Source organism: Nicotiana tabacum, chromosome 6, assembly GCF_000715075.1.
Source record: "Nicotiana tabacum cultivar K326 chromosome 6, ASM71507v2, whole genome shotgun sequence".
Classification (NCBI taxonomy): domain Eukaryota; kingdom Viridiplantae; phylum Streptophyta; class Magnoliopsida; order Solanales; family Solanaceae; genus Nicotiana; species Nicotiana tabacum.
Genome location: NC_134085.1, coordinates 116,621,045 through 116,645,701, shown reverse-complemented (window position 1 = coordinate 116,645,701; position 24,657 = coordinate 116,621,045). Strand labels below are relative to the sequence as shown.

Here is a 24,657-nt window from a genome sequence, read left to right as displayed (position 1 = left end):
TCGTCATACCAACATAAATAATTACATCCACCCTTTTTCTACAAATATCACAAAACACTTTTAATCAATTTTTATCAAAGAAAATAATTCATAAAACAGAATTTACAAATTATGAACAAACAATTTACCTTTCCGATTTTGCAAGCAAAAAACCTACGACCTGGGTTTAATTGGGTCCAAGAAGTATTCAACTTTGGAGAAACACCACACTTACAGATTCGATCAGCAACGCAAGGTGACATTGACGAGTTCGTCGATTCCGAGAAGTTCGACATTAATAAACACGACAACAACAGAAATGAGAGGAAGAAGAGAAGAGAAGAGAAGAAATTAATTGATACCAAGAAGAGAACAGAAACAAGAGAAAGAAGAGAAGAGAAGAAAAGATTTGACAAGTATAGAAGGAGAATTGCTGGAGAAATCTGAGAAGAAGAGAAGAGAACAAATAGGTTTTTTAAGAATTGGGAAAGGGATTAGGGTTTAAATAATAATTGACAATCCATGTTACCGTTATGTGTCTAATTGGGAAAGTAAAAGTCACTTTTTGGAATCCTTCACGCGCCTAAATAGGTTTGAAGTCACGCTATATGCCACCAGCAAAAAAACGTGTCTAATTGGTATGAGAATTGCCTAAGAAACGTGTCTAATTGGAAAGAGGTTTAGTTTAAGTGTCTAAGTGAAAGATCGTGCCAACTTTAGGTATCTCCGTATGTATTACGCCTTTTTTTATTTCCCCGATGAGTAACCTTATTACAAACTCTTTTTGCAGCATTAAACAGATTGTAAAAATTTAACTACTAGCAACAATTAAATATGCAAATAAAATAGTAAATAAGAGAAAGAATTGGAGGGAGTGCACCGAATTCGGCAATAAATTGAGCACTTGTTGATTTCGCAATTCCAATGTTACCATGAAGAAACGTCAATTGTTCAAATTTTGAAGTTCAATTGTTCAAACTTCAAATAATAAATACTACGATAAATTAAATTCCAAAAAAAGAAGAGCCAAATAGTTGATTGCACTTTAGGCGAAGATTGAAGAATGGGAGAATATGAGAATTGAGATTGAGAATGAGAGATGAATGAAGAAATAAAGAAGAGGGGGAGGGTGTATTTATAGTTTTTCAAAGGGGTGTTAATTATTTTTAAAAAAATCCCAAAAATGGGCTATTTGTGCAATTCAGTCGTTGGGCAACGACCATAATGGGAAATGGACCGTTGCCAACAGTCAGATGTTAGGCCCACAAGTAAAAAAAAATTAGTTACCGTTATACCGGTCTAGGCCAGTCCGGTCCAGGCCGGTTAACCGGTTGAACAGTAATTTACGTTGACTGAGTTTGATCGGTCCGGTTAACCGATAGGATTTAAGTAAACGGACCAGCCCCCTACCCTTTAAACCCAGCCCCACCCGGCCCCCTTGTACCGGTCCGAGCTAATTCAAGTTTTAACCGGTCTGGGCCGGTCCGAAAACAGGCTGACACGCCCCGTTAGACACCCTTACCCACCACTATTGGAATATTATTCCATTTTATTGAAACTCACCCAGACTGATTAAACACCCAAACCAACAAAATATAAACGAAAAATTACTGAAAATTATTTAGGAATTTTTACATTCCTATACACTATATGAAACTATATTACCCTCCCTAGTCAAGTTTCGCTTTAATTACCTTATATATACAAAATTATCGATTATGTACATTTTTAGGATTTAAGGATAATTAATCAATTCCTACAATCACTCCCACTCCCCATATCTTCCACTCCCCCACGTTTCTCTCTCCACATCCCACCCCTTTCCCCCACGTATCTTGCACAAGAGAGCAGCAATTCCACCATTGACAACCATTAAAAAGCTTTGAAGCTTTGAATTCGAATTTGGATTTTCAAAAAATATTATTTGTTTGAATTGGATGTTGTTGCAAAGAATTGAGAATTCTCTCTACGTCTCTCTCTATCTCTCAATCCCTAATTTCAGTAATGTAAAACAAAGGAAAAGAGAGCAGCAATTCCACCATTGATAACCATTAAAAAGCTTTGAAGCTTTGAATTCGAATTTGAGTTTTCAAAAATCATTATTTGTTTGGATTGAGTATTGTTGCAAACAATTGGGAATATGGTTTGGAGTTTATATCTTAATTTTGAGGGATTTTGGTAAAGATTAGACTTGATTTTGACTAAATTTCAGATTGAAACTCGAAGAAGAAGAAGAAGAAGACATTTTTTTTTGAAAACAGAAGAAGAAGAAGACATGATATACATTATATTTACAAAATTGTAGTAAAATTGTATTATGTTATTTATATATTTTTCTTTTATTTATTTAACTATTGTATGAAAGTTGAACAACATTGTATAAAAATTATATTTAAGTTGTATGATATTGTAGTTGTATATAACTGAGTAGAAATAATGTATGTAAACTGTAGATAAGTTGTATAATATATAATTAGTTGTATGAAATTTGTTTTTACTATGTATAAATCAGATACCAAATATACAAAAGACATATTGTATAAAATTTGTATTCAAGTTATATGTTATTGTAGTTGTATTTAACTGGGTAGAAATAATGTGTGAAAGTTGTAGATAAGTTGTAGATAAATTGTACAATATTTAATTAGTTGTATGAAATTTGTTTTTACTATGTATAAATCAGATACAAAATATACAAAACACATATTGTATAAAATTTATATAAAAATATATTTAAGTGGTATGATATTGTAGTTGTATATAACTGGGTAGAAATAATATACGAAAGTTGTAGATAAATTGCAAAAATAATGTTGTATCATGGATCTTGCAATTAGCAATAGAACAAAATTGACAAAGTATTTATTTGAATATTTGCTTGGTGAGACAAAGTGTTCTGTTGATTTCTGTTCTACTTATCTTGACGGGGTGATTCTAATAAGGTTAAATTTTCTTGAAAATACATGGAAAAGGAAGGCAACTAATTGTCCCAAGTATTCCTTAACATTATCTAAATTAAACTACACAAAGTAAAATGTACACCTCATTTGTCAAACCGTCTAGAGATTTAGTAGAATAAATCAAATCTTATCCTACTAATCATGTGATACGGAATTCACCGACTACAAGTTCTAGGTAAGTAAAAGTAGAAATGACTTTCTGTATTTACAAGTAAAGAAAAAGTAAAAATGATGTGGTGGTGTTAGCCAATAGAAGTGTCAAATCAGTGGTTAATCGGACGGCTATGAAGCCTCATATCATTCCAGATCAACGCCTAAAGTATTCTCATTGAGTTTACAGATCTCGATGATTATTGCACTGGGTTTCTTCCTTCCTGATGTGATTTTTGTATCTTTTAAGTGGGGAATTGCTATTTGGGAGAACTGTACAAAAATGATAGGGTGGAGAAAAATAGCTTCCATGATTACTGTATATTAACCCGGAAGAAAAATAAGGAAAGAGAAACGAGAAAAAAGAAAAAAGAAAAGAAAAAGGGAGTATTTAAATCCCTTGATTTAAGACACAAATAATAGATTTGAGAGTCCTTTAAGGTGGATTGTATATATTTTATAACTAAAATGTATTTAGGCCGGGTAAATATCAAAACATGAACATTTTTCGTCATAAGGTTTCAAATAGTATATATGAATGAAAAAATTACATTTATTTATGGAAATCTCTTGACTAAATCCCTAAGATTTATAGGTAAATCGAAGTGGGGAAATAGGAGGACCATTTGAGGAAATTCGAAAGACAGAAGAGTCTTAGTATAGGTAATATAAAATTCTATTATTTCGCCTACGTGGAGCACACATCGGATAGAATGTCCGACAAGGTCAGCGCGTGTATACACTTAACTAAGGTGTATGAGACATGAGGGTATTTAAATTCATTTATTCAAGTGTCCGGAGGTAATTAGGGGTAAGTATAGTGTGGGGAGGAAACTAATAATTAGTGCCAAATTTAAGAGTATGACGATTGTACCGTGTTATTTAATCACATATTTCAATAAAATATTATTGTTACAATTAGTGCTTAACAGGTTATTATTTATCTTTTAAATAACTTGATTGTTATATATTTAACTTATAGTATCACTTACACTATAAAGTAAACTTACATCGTCTATACAACTTGATCAAAAATTACCACAAATTACTTACTTTTCTTTGTTCAGAACTTCAGATCAATTAGTACTTATTGTATTAGGAGTTACATACAATTTTATTTTTTAAGTGATATGATATTTTTTTATATCAGTTAAATGATAGTATGATTATATAAATATTCTTAAACAGAAAAGAAAGTGAGAGATCTCCGCGGTGTGAGCTTCAAAGAAGTACTGCCTGTCTGCCTCGTGGCAGTAAATAATTGGCTAAAGTATGTAAAACACGCAAAGGAGGCGGTGTGCCGTACTAAGCATGATCCTTGAGCCTTAACAAAACAAAAAGGAAAAGTCGCCCAAAAGAAGGAACCTGCGATTTTCCCGTTGTAATAAACGCTGGAAGTTCTACAATAAGATAAGATAATCGTGACCGTACTAAATCCCAGCCTTCACTAATACTTAGCAGTTACTCGTTTGACTGACCCCTCTCGAAAGGGACGAACACTCAACCGACTGTTACAAGGTACCACGAAATCTTAATTTTCAAAACAAATTCTCTTTTGACTTCACTTTTGTTAGGTACCAATTTGGTTGCTGAAATTTGATAGTAATAGCTTTGCGGATCAGATTCAGATGGCGGAAGGAGGAAATCCGTCGAGGTATGTCAAGTTGACAAAAGATCAAGCGCCGCTTGAGGACATTAAGCCTGGCGAGCTTAATCAACCTATTGATGTCCCTCAGGTTTTTATTCTCCTTTTATCTCTTTGAATTTTTCGAAAATCCTCCTTGCATTTTTCAGTCAGTACATTATTTTAGTCATACATTTTTCTTAGTCACTTATAGTTATGCTTATATCGAATAAATCTGCGCACCACGGTTGGATTATATGGTCTCGCACTGAGTGTCGTAACTGCGAATTTTGCTTGCAGTTTTATCCAACTTTATCTGATATGTGTGGATCTGCAGTTTAGAGAAGTGGATAGGCAATGATGTCCAACGTTAGGCTCGTTATAGATAGTAAAGGATTTTCTTTGCGGAGGTTGTAAACGGTAAACTACTTATAGGCACCAAAACTATTGGAGTCTATCACGACTTGACTAGAGTTACCTTTCTTGTTTAATTGTGGTGTTTGGACAAATTCAATTGTGATACCTAAGAGAAAGTATTTAAATTGGTAGTTCTGGTGTCCAATGTTGCTAGTGTGTCATGTTTCCAAAAGATCAAATTGTGTGCTTCAAATGGACTAGTATTTTGTACATATGTTGCTCCTAAATGCTCCATTATGGATGCTTTTCTCATTTCAACTTAATACCAATGAAAAGTAGTGGGGGGAGGCTTATTTGTTGGTTAAAGGTGCCAAAGTGTTTATTCTTTCCACGAGCAAATGATCTTAAGAACGTGAAGCAAGGAAAAGCGAAGTGAAGCGGAATTTAAAAAAAAAAAATTAAAATAAATACTGCATAGACAACACATGTAATTGTAAGCAATTGTTCAATACTTCAATGTAGAAACTAAAGAGTAGCATCAATTAAAGCACAAAATGAGCATCCTATTCTTCTAAAAGATTGTCAAATTCTTGTATTCCACTATCATTATTATATTGCTCGTCATCTTCTTCAACTTCTTCTTCTTCATCAACTAGGGACAAAGTAGCTGCCTCTTTTCCCTTCCTCTGTGAACTTGAAGTTGAGGTACTCCCCCTCAAACCATAAATCCTCTCCCCAATTCCACGCGTCTCCGCAACATCACCCCAAGTGAAATAAGAAGTTTCCTCAAATACTTCTTCATCTGCATGATCTTTCGGGACTCCAGTTAGACATTCATTAGCATCATCGATGTTGTCCAAACTAATTGGATCAATTACATTGCGAGCGTTGTAACGACGTCTCTATTTGACCAAAAGATATTGAAACCTTTTTTATTAAATCAATTAATGAGGATGAAGAGGTAAATCTTAGTCAAACATAATAAACTCCAGATCTATAAATGAATCAGAAAATGATGCATAAGATGAAATAGGGGTGATCAATCTTATCGAGGTTTTTCATTTCTTCTCTCATCGATTGATGGAGATGATTGTTGTACATTATCAATGGAAAATTGTTCTACATTCTTTTCACTAAGAAGATTACAGATGAGAGGAAAGAGAGAAAAAACCCTCCATTCTAGGAAGATCCTCTCCCTATATATAGTCATGGAGTCCTTGCTATGTTTTTGGGTCAAAGCACCTTCATACCACGTCCGTTTTCGTCGTTCCCTGAGTATTGTTCTTCGACTTAGCGGGCACTGTGAGTACGTGGTTTGGAGCAAGTCATGGCGTCTTTCCTTACCCCGCCATTTGGACGGGGTCCAGGTTGGATCGACCACAACAGTCGGATTTTGACCAATACAGTTAGTCTCTCCGTCTGCCGGGGTCGTCTTTTGTCGGGCCCGGTAGGCGGATTATGATTTTCGCTTATCTAAGAGAAATCTGATGATCTACCCCTGGGGTATGATTTTTAGATTCAAGTAATGTAACGACACCCTTTCGATATCTTTGAACCGTTGCGGCCGTTTCGGAACCGAAACATCGTTTAACTTGAAACGTTGTTCGTGGTTGCCGCCATTATGACACACGTTCCTAGGGGATTGAACCATTTCATGCCCCATCAGCTTTGATTGGCGACTCTTGGGTTTCGTGTTTGGGGAATTTATGTCTCTTATAAATAGAAGGAATGCACCATTTGAGTGACACACTTCCTTGCCTTTACTTGAAAGAACTTTGCGGACCTTCTTTTCTCTTGATACTTTGGATTTTTGATTTTCTCCGATTAGCTAAGAACTTTCATCTTTCCTTTTCTTTATCCCTTTGCTTTATCAAACTGATACAAATGGCTGGTTATTCTTCTCGCGCTGACCTCCCCACCACAATTCCGGTGCTGGAAAGCGATGTTCTGGCCACTGGAGGAGTAGTAGTGGTAGAAGATGAGGAGGTCTCGTCGATGGCTGAGATCTTGCGTCGCCCCGGGAAAGCATGGAATGATTTCCACAGTCCCGCCGAGGAGGAACCGGAACCTGCTTCCTCCATCATAAATGAGGAGGGGATCGCAGAATTGAAGGCTAGGTGGGGAATTCCTCACTACGTCGAAATGCTGCCGGCGGTGGGGAACGACATAGTTCATTTTGACCGCCCAGGGTATTGCGCGTTCTACGCCTACCCGTTTATCGTTGGGTACACGCTTCCTCTCCCCCTCTTGGTGGTAGATTTTTGCCGCTTTTACTAGGTATGCTTGGCTCAACTTACGCCGTACCTACATAAATTGTTCCTCATGCTGCTCAAATTTGCGGAGCTTGCCAGTCGTGAGATCACTTTGGGCACGTGCTCAATATTTTCTCCCCTCAACTCATTCGTGGCACGATGATTCACATGCGCCACTGAGGGTTGAAGAGCTTGGTGGTGAAGATGGACGGCAGAGCCAATCGTCGCTTCTACGAGAATTACTTTTATGTGCGGATCGAGCACCTTGTGGCGGATCCTACGGGGTTCCCTGAGAAATGGAACTTCGGATGTAAGTTCCTATACTTTTGGTCGGAATGATACTCGACTGCTTTCCTTTGGGTAGTACTAAACTGTTTATGTTTTTATAGTCGCGAAACTGCCTCCTGCACCCGTTGATGGTATCCGCGAGTGGGTGAACACCATCCTTCCTCATACGGCGGGGGTCCGCGCAAGGTTGTCCGTGTATGAGAAATATGGATGCAAGCCCCTTAGTGGTGAGTAATATCATTTTTGTTCGCTGTGCTTCCCCTTTCCCTTTTTACTTTGTTTCTTATGTGATGTTTGTCGATGTCAGGTAGAGTGTGGAGAGCGAGGGCTCCTCCACTAGCTTTTCGTCAGCCTACATCGTCTGCTCGCCTTGCCTTAGTGTCTACTGCCCGACCTTCATCGAGGGCCGCCTCAGTTGAATCTACGGCTGTGGCTGTGGTTGTCCGCACGGAGGCTACCCCTTGAACTAGGATTCCGACCCCGGTCACTTACCCAGCGGAGGAATCTTCCCGTGCCGCAGAAGGGGAGGGGCCGTCAAAGAGGCGGCGAGTGGAGTCTGAAGCGGCTCCTGCGGCTGTTATTTCGAACTTTCATCGAATTATTAACCCGTCGTTGTTCGATCGAGGTTGAACTCTTCTTTTTGGCGAAGGCCCTTGGCCTTAAGGGTGTTATTTCGAACTTTCGTCGAAATATTAACCCGTCGTCGTTCGATCGAGGTCGAACTCTTTCTTTTTGGCGAAAGCTCTTGACCTTAAGGGTGTTATTTCGAACTTTCATCGAAATATTAACCCGTCGTGGTTTGATCGAGATCGAACTCTTTCTTTTTGGCGAAGGCTCTTGGCCTTAAGGTTGTTATTTCGAACTTTCGTCGAAATATTAACCCGTCGTGGTTCGATTGAGGTCGAACTCTTCTTTTTGGCGAAGGCCCTTGTCTTTAAGGGTGTTATTTCGAACTTTCGTCGAAATATTAACCCGTTGTTTTTCGATCGAGGTCAAACTCTTTCTTTTTGGCGAAGGCCCTTGGCCTTAAGGGTGTTATTTCGAACTTTCGTAGTAATATTAACCTGTTGCGAGTCCCGATTTTTTGGAGAGTTGGGTATCTTCTGGGGAGTCCCGGTTCGCCTGATTTTATTTGCATCGGGGAGTGTGATGTCGGAGAGCAGAAAATGCTGTTGCTTTGCTCACACTCGTTTCACGCACATATTGGAGTTTTCCTGTCTGACCTTTTCGCTTTCCGGTCTGGAGATGTCATTGGTGGGTGGGACGATGAATTACACTTTGACCTCGGGGATTTCCCCCTCGTCGATCCGGTTTTTAAGTCCCCGGGAAGGTTCTCTTGGGACGCCTTCTTGGCGAGGGAGAGGGGGTGTCACTTAAGGGGTATCAGTTCTTAGGAGTTGGGTTTGTCTGGTGGACGATATTTCGGTTGTTTTGTAGTAATTTCCCCTTCTTCAGTTGGGTTGTTTCCTTGCTCGCTCGCCTGCACGGTGCATGCGTTCTTGTTTGAGCAATCAGAAGGTGGGCTAGGATGATATTCTCCTTATCCCGATTCGATGAGTTGGTGAATGGAGGTGGATTTATGGCGTTGCTCGCTGGCGTTTTAATGGTTGATGGGGGCGTTGTTTTCTGAATTCGGTAACCGTATTCAGCTCTCTTTCCCTACCTTTCTTTTTGTGCCTTTGTCCTATGCGGGTTAGGCTCGTTTTGGCTGGTTCATAGGCTGCCCGGTGTGCGGGAAAGATGTTGGTTGCAATTTTTGCTTGTATATAACATCATGATCTAGGTTGGCCTGTGAAGTTTACTTACCGTTCTTTTTGGTGGGCGATGTTGTTTCCGGTTTTTGATCTGGAGGAGACTAGGAAGCTTTCACTAAGAAATCCCCACAGACGGCGCCAAATTGTTTAACCAAAAGATATTGAAACCTTTTTGATTAAATCAATTAATGAGGATGAAGAGGTAAATCTTAGTCAAACATAATAAACTCCAGATCTATAAATGAATCAGAAAATGATGCATAAGATGAAATAGGGGCCATCAATCTTATTGAGGTTTTTCATTTCTTCTCTCATCGATTGATGGAGATGACTGTTGTACATTATCAATGGATAATTGTTCTGCATTCTTTTCACTAAGAAGATTACAGAGGAGAGGAAGGAGAGAAAAAGCCCCCCATTCTAGGAAGATCCCCTCCCTATATATAGTCATGGAGTCTTTGCTATGTTTTTTGTCAAAGCACCTTCATACCACGTCCGTTTTCGTCGTTCCCTGAGTATTGTTCTTCGACTTAGCGGGCACTGTGAGTACGTGGTTTGGAGCAAGTCATGGCATCTTTCCTTACCCCGCCATTTGGATGGGTCCCGGTTAGGTCGACCACAACAGTCAGATTTTGACCAATACAGTCTCAATATTCTATTGTACTTAATGAAGACTAGATCATTGAGACGCTTCAAGGTTAGTTTGTTCCCCTTGTTGGTATGAATCTGCAAATAATAAGTAATTAGTAAGATTAAGACAATTGAGATATAATTTAATTATCTCAATATACTAAATCTTTCTTCTTAGTTCTTACATGTTCAAACACGCTCTAATTCCTTTCACACCCGGATGAGCTACATGTTAGACTTAGAACCTTGATGTCAAACTTTTGTAAATCTGGAGCGGAATGGCCATATTGCTTCCACCATTCAACTGTAGAAGTAGAACAAATTTTCAAAACATAATATTGATAAAGAAATAACTTATTAACTATAAAGCAACATATAAGCACTCGCTCACATGGTGACTTCATCTTTCTTTGTCTAATTGCCATGCTTTTCCAAAAAGTTGCTCAGTATTCCTATAAGTACTAAATTGCTCTGTTATTTTATCTTGCACGGATACATTAGGTATCAACTTTTCAATACATTCAATGTATCCATTCCACAAAGGTTCATCTCCTAAAATCTTCTCTTTATTGTCATAAAATAGTTCCGGGTTCAAAACAAGTCCAGCTGCATGCAAAGGGCTGTGAAGCCGATCATCCCACCTTTTATCTATGATCTCAAAGACTCTTTTGTATTTTCTTTGATCACTAAAAGAGGCTTGAATAGCCTCCTTTGCCCTATCCATTGCTTCGTACATGTAGCCCATTGGTGGCCTTTGCTCCCCATCTACCAAACGAAGCACTTTAACTAAAGGACCACCAATCTTCAATGCATGAACCACATTGTTCCAGAATGAAAGAGAAAGTATAATATCTGCAGATTCTCTCCCTTGAGCTTCTCTTTCATAGGCATTGTTAGTGTACTCGTCTGAAACAAACAACTTATCAAATTGGTTTTTTGCTCATACATCCTATACAAAGTCAAGAAAGCGGTAGCAAATCTTGTCTTTGCAGGTTTCACCAAGCTTCTTTGTTTAGTGAATCTCTCCATCATATTCAATAACAAAGGCCTTTGAACAATATAGGAATGCACTCTAATTGCCTGATTAAAGACTGAACTGAAGGGTCTTTCCTTGAAAATGTCACCGAAGATCAAATTAATGCAATGTGCTGCACACGGAGTCCAATAAATATGCTGGTACCCAACAAACATCAAATCACCAGCTTTAACATTTTCACTGGCGTTGACAACTTGAACAACATTCTGCTCCAATAGAGTCTATTGTACTCTTGAACAAGGAGTACATTTTGGTTGAATCAGTCGAAGAGTCGCTTGCATCAACAGAATCAAGAAACAGGCTTCCCTTAGGAGAATTCACCAAGATATTGATGATCATTTTTCCATTTCTTGCCGTCCACTTATCCATCATAATGGAACAACCAAACTTGTTCTATTCTACTTTGTGCTCCTCCACGATTTTGTTCACCTCTCCCACCTTTTTTTTAGATATGGACCTCTAACTTCATGATAAGTTGGAGGCTTCATTCCTGGACCATATTGGCCTACGACCTCAATAAAAGCAGAAAAAGTGTTAGTATAATTAACACAATTAAAAGGAAGACTTGCATCATACATCCACCGCGCAAACTTTGTAACTGCACGATCCCTCAAAATCGCTTTGGCATCAATTTGAGGATTACCACTTTTTCCTCCCTTATCTCTAGATTTTTGCGGGAAGTAACAATCTATAGGACCTTTGGTCTTGCCAGTAGATCCACAACTAGAAGACATTGGTTGCATCCTTCCCCGCTTTTGTGATTTTGGTAGAAACGACGAAGCATCGTCACCTTCTTCTATTTCATCATCGTCATCATCAAGATTATACAGTTCTAGTTCATGAATCATTTGAGTCTTTCTCTCTCTTTTTTTTTTGAAGGAATGCTTTCAATTCAGATGTTCTACTAGAAATATTCTTGTTATTGCTTCGACTCCTTCACATGCAACGGAACTTTAGGACAAGATGTGACATTTGGATCACCACCGATTAGATGCGCTTTTTGACGATAGATTCCCTCATTTGAAATCTTGTCACAAAAAAGACATCTAATTGCCATCTTGTTGGTCTCGCTAACTCTTTCAGAGTAAGCCCAAGCCTGGTCTTTCCTATCTTCTTTTGATGCCATTAAAAGAACAACTATATAACACATAAGAAAGCAATAAGAACTAAGAATAAAGGATAAAAATAAGAGGAAGGCCAGTATGGTTTTGTTAAAAACTGGGCAGAGAAAGAAGAACCTACGGTTTGGCATCAATCCTTCCATTGGTAATTATGCGAGGAAGCGAGCGCTTTCTCTAACGCTGATCGGTATAATCCTTCCATTGGTAATTATGCTAGAGTCTATTTAATCTTTATCTCGTCAGTTTAATACACATGCAACTATACAATGGATAAGTAAAGGAACTTCTATGTTTTTATGTTCGCGGCAGTGAGATTGTGATATATTGTAGCCAATTAGACATCTAGGTTCCAGCTAAGCTGAAGCATATAGTACTTCTTTAAGCAAGGTAAAACTACTCTTTGGCAAATGCTGAGTATGCGTTTATGATGGGTAGTTCTTTAGATTACACTCTTTGTTCCATCGAATATAATATCTACTTCATACTAGTAATCATATTTATTTGACAAAGTTTTAGAAAGAGTAAAGGACATTTATCTTTGTAAGGGAAGAAGATGATGGAAATGACTCGGACGTATTTAGTAAATTGTTCATTTCTCCGAACTGATGGTTTGGCTCTGATACTGAGATAATAACAAAGTAAGACATTAAGTATTCAAGATAATAACAAAGACACTAAGTTAACTTAATAATTATAGATATGAAAGTTTTCCTGCAAATGGGCTGGCTTCAACATCTAGAGGATGGCTTGCCAAGCTACGGAAACGATAAATTTGCTTGTAGTTGCAAAAGTTTTTTTACCAATGGGCTGGCTTCAACATCCAGAGGATGGCTTGTCAAGCTACTCAACTCGGAAAATTTTTGTACTACAACCAATTTCAGCTGTTATAACCCAAGTTGCTCGGACATGGGTGCGGGTGTCAGACACGGGTGTGAATCTAGAAGTCGGATCCTTCGAGATGTAAATTCTAAGATTCGGGGATACAGATCCTAGTACAGATATTGGTGCGGGGATTCAGCTAAAAATAATTCAAAAAAATAAAAAATTAAATAATCTCTAAATTGTGAGAAATTTTGTGGAATACTTACGTATAGCTTGTAAAGTGTGGATTTCTTTTTCATTCTCAAGTTGTAGATAAGTAAATAAGTAAATGATTGATTTCCTAGATAAAATATGTTATTTTCTTCAAATATACCCTAGTTTTGGTTATGATTTTGGGAATCAAATTGTATCTCGTCTTGAATTTTTCCGCCCGTCATGGTCAAAGTACCCAAAATTGTTTGACCAGATCCTGTAGGGATCCCATACCCACACCCATACTAGTGTTGTGTCGACACGGATACGGCACCTAAACTGCCGTGTCGGAGCAACTTAGATTATAACTCAGAAAACGTTCGTACTATAATAAGCTAACTTTCTTAGAGTATTATTACTCTATTTTCATATAAAGATCGGTCTTTTTATCCAATTCGAAAGAAAGAGCAAGAGAGAAATCTAGAAAGAACTCTAATATAACACAATGATTTACAATGGCTACTAGATGATCTTCCCAGTACTACATAGCCTCCTTTATATAGGGGTTAAAAGGTTATTACAAGACAAACCTATCTTACATGGAAATCTTATCAACAACTGGGTCCCCTTAGACATGTGAAGGACCATAGTAAAACAACTATTATACATAACAATGCTTGTGAAAGTATGTGAAAGAAGGGTAATATACATGACAAAGCATGTGGAAGCGTGTGAAACCGGGGTCATATGTATGACAAAGCATGTGAAAGTATGACAAAGCATGTGGAAGCATGTGAAAGTAGGGTGATATATATGACTCGACACCCAACTATTCCGAAGAAGACTATCCCCCGATATTTGTGAATCGGCCAAAGGAACCAGAAATATCTGAATAGATGAGGATCAAGATGGCATGACAAATGAACTAATTCCAGAAAGTAGACAAGAATCCATGGAATCAAAAGCAGTCGTAACTGGTTTCCACACTTTTACCTTGGATGACGTCAAAGTTTCAAAATGGTCCTAAAAATCATCTCGCCGTACCAAGAAAAAATTCCCGTATTTTATACTCTCCTGGCTCCACTTTCACATGCTTTGTTATATATGTCACCCCACTTTCACATACTTCCACATGCTTTGTCATGTATATTACCCCTCTTTCTCATGCTTTTACAAGCATTGTCATGTATAATAGTTGTTTTACCTAAGGTCTAAGTTACTCGGACACGGGTGCGGATTTAGAGGTCGGATCCTTCGAGATCTAAATTCTAAGATTAGGGGATACAGATCCTAGTACGGATATGGGTGCGGGGATTCGACTAAAAATAATTCAAAAATAAAAAATAAAAAATTCTCTAAATTATGAGAAATTTTGTTGAATACTTACCTATAGTTTGTAAAATGTGGATTTCTTTTTTATTTTCAAGTTGTAGATAAGTAAATGATTGATTTCCTAGATAAAGTATGTTATTTTCTTCAAATTTACCCTAGTTTTGTTTCTGATTTCGGGAATCAGATTGTATCTCGTCTCAAATTTTTCCGTCCGTCATATTCAAAGTACCCAAAATTATTTTACCAAATCCGGTACGAATCTCATACCCACACCCATACGACACTAGTGTCGTGTCGACACGGGTGCGACACCTAAACTGTCGTGTCGGAGCAACTTAGCCTAAGGTCCTCCACATGTATAAGGGACCCACTTGTAGATAATATTTCCATGTAAGATAGGTTTGTTTTACAACCTCTTAGCCCCTATATAAATGAGGCTATGTAGTACTTGGAAGATCATCTAGTAGTTAATGTAAATCTTTGTGATATATTATATATGAGCTCCTTATAGATTTCTCTCTTGTTCCTTCTTTCGAAATGGATGGAAAGACGGATTCTTTTATGAAAGTGGAACAAGAATACTTTAAGACAGTCACCTTGTTCTAGTATGAATGTTTTCAGAGTTATAACCGCTAAAGTTGGTTGTAATATAGAAGTTTTGAGTGAGTAGCTTGACAATCCTTCCTCTGGATGTTGAACTCAATACATTGGTAGGAAAATTTTTGCGACTATAAGCAAATTCACTATTTGCGTAGCTTGGCAAGCCATCGTCTGGATGTTGAAGCCAACCAATTTATAGGAAAACTTTAATGTCTATAATTATTAAGTTAACATGCTTAGTGTCTTACTTTGTTATAATATTGCTTCATAGGGAAGCCATGTGCTTCGGATAATAACATGCAAAGTGATGAAGTGTTCGGTTCTTGAACCTAGAAGTAGTTGGATTAATATCAGTGTTATTGTTTATTAGATACTAAAGTTAGTTATTTTAATTCCAGTTTGATCATTATATTACCGAATTAATATAGAAAGAATTACGGCCCATGTCACTTGGCCTAACAGCCCAACCGAAAATGGCCCAGATTTGAAGCTCTTACCCTATTTAGCCCATATTGTACATAACTTGAAAGAAACTTTTCAGCCTTTAGCCCATTATTAAAGACACACTTTTAGGGTTTTTATTATTTTCTTCTTTCTTCATTCCCAGCACACCAAATTCTCTCTCACCGCCTCTCGCTTCTTTCTTTCCAACCCACATAGATCCCTCATCCTCTCTTAACCTAGCCCCCGCTATTCCCCCTCCCCTACCCCCTACGCAGTGCTGCCATTAATGGCTCGAAGAAGGCTCGGGCTCCTACTCCATCGTCCATGGTGGCAAGTAGAAGAATATTGAAGATTTTTGAAATTGGGTCTGACTCTTTGCATTTTGAAACCTTAATTTCCAATGTCTGGTCGAGCTCCGAGGAGAAAAGATCGGAAGCTAAATCAATCTTCAACACGATGAAGCAGAAAGCTCCAGACTTGCTTGTTCTTAAGCTTGTTGACCTTCTTGGCTCATCGCAAGTTATTGATTCCCGTGATATGTGTGTTTTCCTCCTTGAAGTCTCGAATCTGAAATTGGGTGTATCGTATCTGTGCGTTGAATGCCGAATCGTTGGCGCAAAATTGCTAACCTATAAATGAGTTGAATCATCAAATACCTTCTACTATAACTCGAGGCTTGGATAAAAATCATAACTATGTAGCAGTTTGTATAAACATTGTATAATAGTGTACAATTGTGTATATGAATGTACAAACACTCATCCTTGAAGTCTCGAATCTGAAATTGAGTGTATCGTATCTGTGTTGAATTCCGAATCGTTGGCGCAAACTTGCTAACCTATAGACGAGTTGAATCATCAAATACCTTCTACTACAACTCGAGGCTTGGATAAAAATTATAACATGTAGCAGTTTGTATAAACACTGTATAATAGTGTACAATTGTGTATATGAATATACAAACACCTCTTATACACTATTATACATGTTTATACAAGTTATACAGTATTGTATAATTGTGTATAAATGTGTATAATGTTGTATAATTATATTTTTTTTCCAGTTTATAAGGATGTATATACATTGTTAGTGTGTAAGAGGCCTCTACGGAAGTTTGACACTTCCTTCTCTTCTTCTTTTTCGTGTATGTGTTGTATAAAAAAGATTTGTACGCGTTGGAGGGATTCTACAATTCATTTACCAAGTTTTTATTTTTCTTTTATCATGTTGGATTGCTTCAGCAATTGCACATAATAGTGTATGCAAACAACTGGTTGTATAAAGAGGGAGCAATAACCGTAGTTGATTGTGTGAAATAAGCTGTCTTTCGGAAATTAGCCTATTATTTTTGGGCTATAGATTTGCAAAGTGGTATCTAGGCTATTATGTTGCAAGTCAGGTGTGTGAGTTGTATTTATGTGAAATTATCCCATTAATATATGGTTGGTACTTTCTAATGTTGTGCACTGTCTGCTTTTTTTCTTCCTCTTCTCTCTGTTACCGGTGAGTTTCTACTTTCATTTCTGCTCAACTTTTGTTTTCAATCTTCTGGTTCTCTGCTTAATCCCTCTTCTTTTTTGGTCTCTTTTGGAATTCTTTTGTAACTTTTTTGCTCTTCGCTACTAAGAAGTAAGGAAATAAACAGATACTAAAAACATGTTTTGCAAATGGTTTTCTTCCTTTTTCCTTGCATCTTCCTTTTTCCTTAAAAGAACATGTGCAACATATACTCATCAGTTCCTCATTGTATTAGCGATGTGAGCCTGATTGAATTTGTATTGTACGTAACTGGGATATTTTTGTGGGGCATGTGTTTCAATCCTGCTTTAAAAATAAAATTTCAGGTATGACTTTGTCTAATTTTCAGCAAGTCTGCGCTATATGTGTTAGCTTGTTGGTATATGATTATAGAAGTATGAATTTTTTTTACTTTTTATTATTTTATTTTTTGGTTTCTTCATTTGAGACCCTGTCACTATTTTTGTTGCTGGGTTAAGTTCCAGATACCATTAAATTGCTTGTTCTTTTGTTTGATTTTATGGGTATTCAACAAATTTAGGCATCATTGTAGTATATGTCTCCCTTATTAGTTTTTTCTTCTTTCATTGATCCGTCTTTGAATTGCCAAACTAATATTCTTTATCCCTTTTTCTTGAAATTCAAATACGTTGAAGAGTGAAATATTAGAGAAACAAGATAAAATCAGAAGTTTGTGGGGGAAGATCTAAAGATTTACTCAAATAATTAATAAACTGTAACATAAATTTGATTAAAAAATGGAAGTGTCTCGAGTTGGGAAGAAAGAAACATTATTTTGACAGCAAGTGGTAATTTTTACCGCTTGTGTTCATAGGATTAAGTTGTAAGTTTACCACGCTGTGTGTTTGTGCCCTTTTGCTTGTTGAACAAAATTAGTCATGTTAGATTGACTCTCTCCACAGCCTTATATATTTAAGTTCTCATTTTTACAACCACCGAGTCTACACTCGTCGACAAGATATAAGAATCATCTTCATTCCCCAAATGAACAACTTACATGTCTATCAACACATTAGCTAATTAAACATCCACAGCCCTTTGCAGCCCATCCACAACATCACAAGCCATCGGTGCACAATGATACCGGGTGCTCAACATCACATATGAACGAATAGGAAATTGCAGGCTTCAAGCTGAAACAAGGCCGCACAATAATGAAAGAAAGAAGGCGAATTTCCTAAATGCCCTGTAGCCTCTCGAAGATAGATGCAGACGTCATCCACCGATCTGCAAGACTCTACTAGACACTTGTTCATGACTCGTAGAACCAATGAACCTAGTTTTTTAATAAATAGTACTAGGGAGGTACTACAAAAGCATAAAAGGCTGGGTTGTCCAGCATATTGTGCCTACACCATGAATACAGAGAATTTAGACATCTATTCTTTACAAAAGAAGAATGTTGCATCATTCACCACATAATATCTATTATTCCTTTCCAACCATATGGTCCACTTGATTCATAATGGGATAGTATTCCACGTTTGATTCTTTTCCTTCTCAATTGTTTGTCCCTGCCAGTAAGAAAGTAGACTTCACACATCTTGGGGTATCACTCAGAAAACTCATTTCCTTTGTTTCCATAGTATCTTCCAAGCCAGTTAATCTCCAGTTCCTTGATTGATTTGCAGCAGAGCATAGTAGCTTATTACTGAATAGCATCCATTGTTGCTTGCGAACCAAAACTGAGAATCCATCTTGTTAACATCAGGAGAAATATGCCCAAACAATTCAATAGTTGAGTTATTTCATCCCATATCCAATCATTAAAACCCCTTTCAAAAATCAGCTGCCATTCGGGGAGTATGCATATGTGGGGTCATAACATGCAGATATTGGAGAGTTGTATCGAAATATATTATGGAATATGCATCACACACAGAAAGGTATTTGCTACTAAGCTGTAGGCAGCTATTCTGCTTAAGGAAACAATCGGACAAGTATTTCTTTTTAGTTTTGATTAAAAAAAAATCACAAATTGGCTGGGTTTAGCTGATTTTTATTTAATAATGATGGTTAGCGTCAGTCTTGTATTCTATTATTGTTAGATTTCCATCACTACATGTTGTTCCTTTCGCCTCGTTTTCATGTTTATCTTGTTTTCGTTGTTGTTTGTTGTTATTGCTTTGTTTTCATTTTTTCTTGTGCCGAGATTCTATTGGAAACAACCTCTCTACTTTCACGGTAGGGTAAGGTTTGCGTACTCACTACCCTCCCCGAACCCACTTGTGGGATTATACTGGGTTTGTTGTGTATTTAATAATAACTGTATTGTTCCTTTTACAAACTTCTCCATCAAAACTTTTATGTTACTTGTACTATTGTTTGGTCCTCCTTTATCATGCTTTCTATTGCAAATGTCATGTGTCATCCACTTCATTGGGCAGTTAGCTGTTCGGAAGTGCCACGAGTGTGGACAGCCGCTGCCTGAGAGTTTTGAGCCACCTGCAGACGAGCCTTGGACAACTGGGATTTTTGGATGTGCAGAGGACAAAGATAGTTGTAAGTTCTTTTTTTTATTTAGGTTCGCGCCATAAATAATTGGTAGCCTTTGCTGGTGTTGTTTACTATGTAGTTGTTGCACTATTCCTGAGGCTTGAAATGACATTGGATCAGATGATGAATGGTATCGAAAACTGTCATTTTGTCTTTTAACTTAGGAAGTGTTAATCCTTTTTTTGTCAATTAAAGAAAATTTATTAATTACCAAGTAGCTGTACAAAACCAAGGGCAAACACCAGTTTAAGCCCTTCTCAAAACATGTCCCATTTAACTATCCGCTTCCTATACAAAACCTATAAAGAAACCTACAGAGAGAAAACAAACTTAGAAAGTTTTCCTTTATCTCTAACTTTGATGCATAAAGTAGTCTTCAGATTATGCAGTAGGAAGTGTTAATCTTTGTATTATTCCAATTTTCCCAGTTTATGTGCAATATATATTTGAATCTATTCGCTTATAAGTATTATATAGTGGATTTCTCTAAGTTGGAGTTATTTCTTGTCTGCTACAGAAAGCTGTAAAGGCTCGTGAGTAATGATATCTAAAACAACTAGTATTCTTTGTCTTTATTCATTATCTGTGATTTCATTCAGAACACTTTCCTGTCCTGTTTTTATATTGTTAAACAAAAACAAAGGTGGTTTCTCTGATCACCCACCCAAGGGTGGGTCCTAGTGGTCAATGAAGTGGGTGAAAGCCTTGGATAAAGGGTTCAAATCCTAGCAAAGACAAGAAACACTTGGTGATTTCTTCTCCCCCCGCCTAAGCCTTGGTGGGTAGAGTTACCTGGTGTGTTGGCGGGAGGTAGCAGGTACCTGGTGAAGGTAGCAGGGTGAAATTATCGAGGTGCGTACATGGCTCAGACAACACCATTATCGGGAAAAAACAATGGTGGTTTTCTGAACTTAAATCTCCAGATCCAGTTGTGGCTGACCAAGTGTGGCTGGTTTGTCTGTCTTGTAAGTGGCTGGCAGTTTCACACAAGTATGGTTTGTTACCTGCCATTCTGGTTTTTGGTTACTATGTACGTATTAAACGGGTCCTAGGAGGTGAACTCTAGGCGCTAAAGCTGCTGCTTGTTTATCTGTTGATTAATTTATCTGAAATGCATTCAAAACTATACAAGTTGGAAAAGCATGCTCTTTGTAATAAAGTGACAATAATCTTCAACTAGTGCTTGGATACCTTTTTAATATGCAAAAATTATGTTTTCTGTTAAGCTAGTGTTGTGGTTATTTACTATTTTGCTGGGCTTGACTTCTGGCATTCTCCAGCATCTCTGAGTAGATATCTGCATCACATTCTTAATTATGAGGTATGCATTTTTGTCAATCTATGCGCCACACATGCTTCTTCTGACACTGACTGTTTAATTACCTATATAGGCTGGAGAGGACTTTTCTGTCCATGTGTCTTGTTTGGGCATAATGTTGAGAGCCTGAGAGATGATGATACTCCTTGGTCTACTCCTTGCATTTGTCATGCCATTTTCATTGAGGGTGGCATTGCGGTTGCAGCTGCAACAGCAGCATTTCATGGTATTGATCCAAGGACGTCATTCCTCATTTGTGAAGGTTTATTATTTAGTTGGTGGATGTGTGGCATATACACTGGTCTGGTTCGGCAGTCACTGCAGAAGAAGTATCATCTCAAGGTAGAGACACTTTATTTTCTGTCTGATACACGATATTATGCATAATTGGCTTCAATTCCTGTACTCATGGCCTTGATTAAGTTGATTGACAGTTATTTATTTACACCCAAAAAATAACCTGTGATTTCATTCTAGCCAAATTTCGAGTTGGTAATTTTTGTTGGCTATGGACGAAAAAAATTCCTTTATTGGCTTAGGACTTAAACTGTCTCACCTCTCAAACGAACTGTAATTTCTCGTGGTGTCCGAGAAAAGACATCTTTTTAAGTATATCATTGCATTAGATTTAGAGTTTTTCGAGTGAGAAAAGGTAATCTGACCTCTCATCAGTTTGTCCTGAGCTCACTGCTGGGGCATGAGACAGATTTCATGTCTACCGCTAGTATTGCTTTTTTGTCAGAGTACCATGTGCTATATGCTAATTTCTCAACGATGCAGAATTCGCCCTGCGACCCCTGCGTGGTGCATTGCTGCCTGCACTGGTGTGCCTTGTGCCAGGAGCATCGGGAGATGAAGAATCGTTTGTCAGATAATATTGCCATGCAAATGACAATAGTTAACCCTCCACCTGTTCAGGAGATGAATGCTGCTGGTGACAACCGAGAATCTGGACCTTCCTCTGCAAATGGGGTCGAACAAACTAACCTTGAGATGCAAGCTCTATGAAAGTCATTCGCTGTGCTGTAAATTTTCTAAATCAGGTATAGTTCAAACAGGGCGCGTTTTTTGCTACAGGCACAGCAGATCTGGAGCTATGTTTATACAGATCAGAATGGAAAAATCAAGTCTTTTTATAAGGGTATGGTTCATCATGCATGTAAAATTTTGTGGTGAAAACTGAAATGTGTTGTTTTTCGATGTTCAGGAAAGAAGTTAGGGGAAGGTGAACTTTTAGACGCACAAATTAGGCTATTATAATGTATTTTATTATCTGCTGAAAATGCTTAGGACACCCTGCACTAATTTTCAGAAGAAGTTGAACTACATTATGATAAAGTTCCACTCATAATCAAAACTCTTTTGTTCTTTTAATCACAGATTCATATACTCCAGTAAAATGGAACTTTTTTGGCGATTTTACGCATGTGTTTAGTTCCATACGTACCAAATGAATACACAAGTTGTAGAGCATCTCGTAAAATAAATTTTTGACTTTCATTCACAAATGAAATGGACTTCATTACACAGAACTTTTACAGCTCGCGTATATATGCTTTCTTATCCGCTTATTGGGGAGCAGTGCACGTTCAGTAAAAGGAATAGGAAGTTGTTGAAGCATTAATGTATAGTACAATCACTTATTTCTTGTGTTTGTCAATTCAGTTGATTTTTGCGCAATTCTGTATCCTTTAATTTATGATTATCGAAAATACTGGGAGACCTAATAATGACGTCAATATATCTTGAAACATAGCAAATTAGGAATGTATACGATTTGACTAAATTACACAATAATGTACTTCATAAGTGGACTTTGCACTATTTTAGCCCAGTTACAAGTTTGCAAATGTGTAGCCAAATATCAATAAGACCTTTTCTTTTACCATTCCCTCTAACTATAACAACCTGATCTTTTTTTCATCACCTACCTACCATATTGTAGAGCTCTCCTCATTTTTCACCCATAAATATTTAATTTAATTAATAAAAAAGTATCATATGCAAACAAAAAATGAAAACGAAAATCAGTTCCCTATTTTTAGTGTAACCATTAATCAAGATACTCAGTCAACACTCATTCATGCCTTCTCCCATAACCAATATTTCTCCGAATTATTTTTTTCGTTTACTTATTTTGTGTATCTTTAGGCGTGAAATATCCGTGAGTTTTTATTCTCTTTTTTTCCTCGAGTTTATACATACCTATCACAATTACAAAATGCAAAATCAGACGCGAGAAACCTAAAATCTCATTTCGTTCAATTCTAATTTCTTAAATTTTGATTATGATTTTGTGAGAAATTTAGAGTGGATATTGTTTGAACTTATTAGAAATAGTCTAAGTAGGTTGTATACATTGTTTGAAGTTATTTGCTAGAGATTTAGACTTTTATACAATAATTGCAAGTGAAAATCGTACAAAAAGTTCATCATAGATGCTTATACACTTTTATACAAAGAGGTACATTATGTATATAGTTGTATAAAAGTGTATAAAGATGTATAATCACAGTAGTAAAAAGTTTCGTGATACACTATGTATATAGGTGTACAAGAAGAATGAGAAGAAGAAGAAAATGTGAGAAATTTACCAAATACCTGTAAATAATGTATCAACCTTGTATAAAATAGTGTATTTTATACACTTTATATACTATTTATACATTATTATACAAATGAATCCTAACAATGGAGCTTCACGAGTTCTTCTTCTTCCTTGAGTATCCTCTGAAATTTAACTCAAATCCAGCATAAATATACTCCAAATCACTTGAAATTTAAGTTTTGAACTCCTGTTGATAATTCCAATCAATTGGGACAACACCCATTCCAAACAACTAACAAATCGAAAAACCCAATTTTCTGAAATCGAATCTTTGAACCATAATTGACAAAATTACAGAATAATGCACTTTATAAGAGATTATCATCTTTGAATCTGGAAGAAAAGTTGAAGGAGAATAACAATAGTAGAAAATTTTTTGGGTGCAAAGGCGTGACATGGGAAGAAGAAGAAGAAGACGAAGAAAAAAAAGGTGGGCTAACTGATGAGTTGTTGGGCCAAGTGTGGGGCGCCCCTTTTGACCTGTAACCGCTTTATTTTTCTGTTTGCACTCGTGCCCGTTTTTTTTGTTAAAAGCCTTTTAAAAAGACTATTTTGCCCTTCTTTATTAAAAGACTACTTTCTCTCTAAGTATGCGCTAGTCCTCTACTGTCTCTGTCTCTCTCTCTCTCTCCCGTTATTTGCATTTTTTGATTTGTTCTTTTCTGAAATCAAACGGTTTTCGCCATTGTTTTTGATTTTTCAACTGCTAGTCGTTGTTGTTATTATTCCCCAATAACATTACGATTTAATCACATGTATATTGCATTAACTTTCTGGGTTCTATTTTAGTATTAATTTTTACGATTTAATTTCTGGTTTTGGTTTTGATAGTCATGTATTTATGATAAAATAGTTTCTTAGGGTTTAAATTGATAAGTGCATTAGTTTTACTTTTACGATTGTGTTTTTAGGTTTCTTGAACGTGTATTTGTGTTGTTGATGAAAATTCTACAAATTCTTCAGTGATTAGACGTCGAAATTTTTAAAAATTTTGAGAGTTAAATAGATGATACGATTAAAGTGTGAAGTTTATAATACTTCAATGATACCTTAGATAGGAGCTGAAGTTTTGTTTCATGTTTTGTGTTTTTTTTTGTTATATTTTTTATGAACTTCAGCATTATTTCTGGATTTGAATTTGTGTTTTGTTTTTTG

The 24,657-nt window shown here is 36.9% G+C and overlaps 1 protein-coding gene across 3 annotated transcripts; it reads left to right on the top strand.

The window, feature by feature from the left end:
• Positions 1-4,415: 4,415 nt before the first annotated feature.
• Positions 4,416-22,268, top strand: LOC107763858 (cell number regulator 6). Of its 3 annotated transcripts, none has more exons than XM_016582365.2 (5): positions 4,416-4,607; positions 4,712-4,825; positions 19,468-19,582; positions 20,968-21,236; positions 21,675-22,268. In XM_016582365.2, the coding sequence occupies exons 2-5, from the start codon at positions 4,718-4,720 to the stop codon at positions 21,900-21,902; spliced, it is 720 nt and encodes a 239-aa protein (XP_016437851.1). In that variant the 5' UTR covers positions 4,416-4,607; positions 4,712-4,717; the 3' UTR covers positions 21,903-22,268. The 3 variants fall into 3 exon arrangements, with proteins under 3 accessions (XP_016437851.1, XP_016437850.1, XP_016437849.1); XM_016582364.2 differs by having other exon boundaries at positions 4,699-4,825; XM_016582363.2 differs by having other exon boundaries at positions 4,417-4,607; positions 4,693-4,825.
• The last annotated feature ends 2,389 nt before the right edge of the window (positions 22,269-24,657 follow it).

Bases quoted from the DNA above. Each gene is read 5' to 3' on its own strand.
- LOC107763858 (XM_016582365.2), top strand. From the start codon at position 4,718: ATGGCGGAAGGAGGAAATCCGTCGAGGTATGTCAAGTTGACAAAAGAT. The intron at 19,583-20,967 runs GTAAGTTCTTTT...TTACCTATATAG, and splicing joins TGCAGAGGACAAAGATAGTT to GCTGGAGAGGACTTTTCTGT. The intron at 21,237-21,674 runs GTAGAGACACTT...TCAACGATGCAG, and splicing joins AGAAGAAGTATCATCTCAAG to AATTCGCCCTGCGACCCCTG.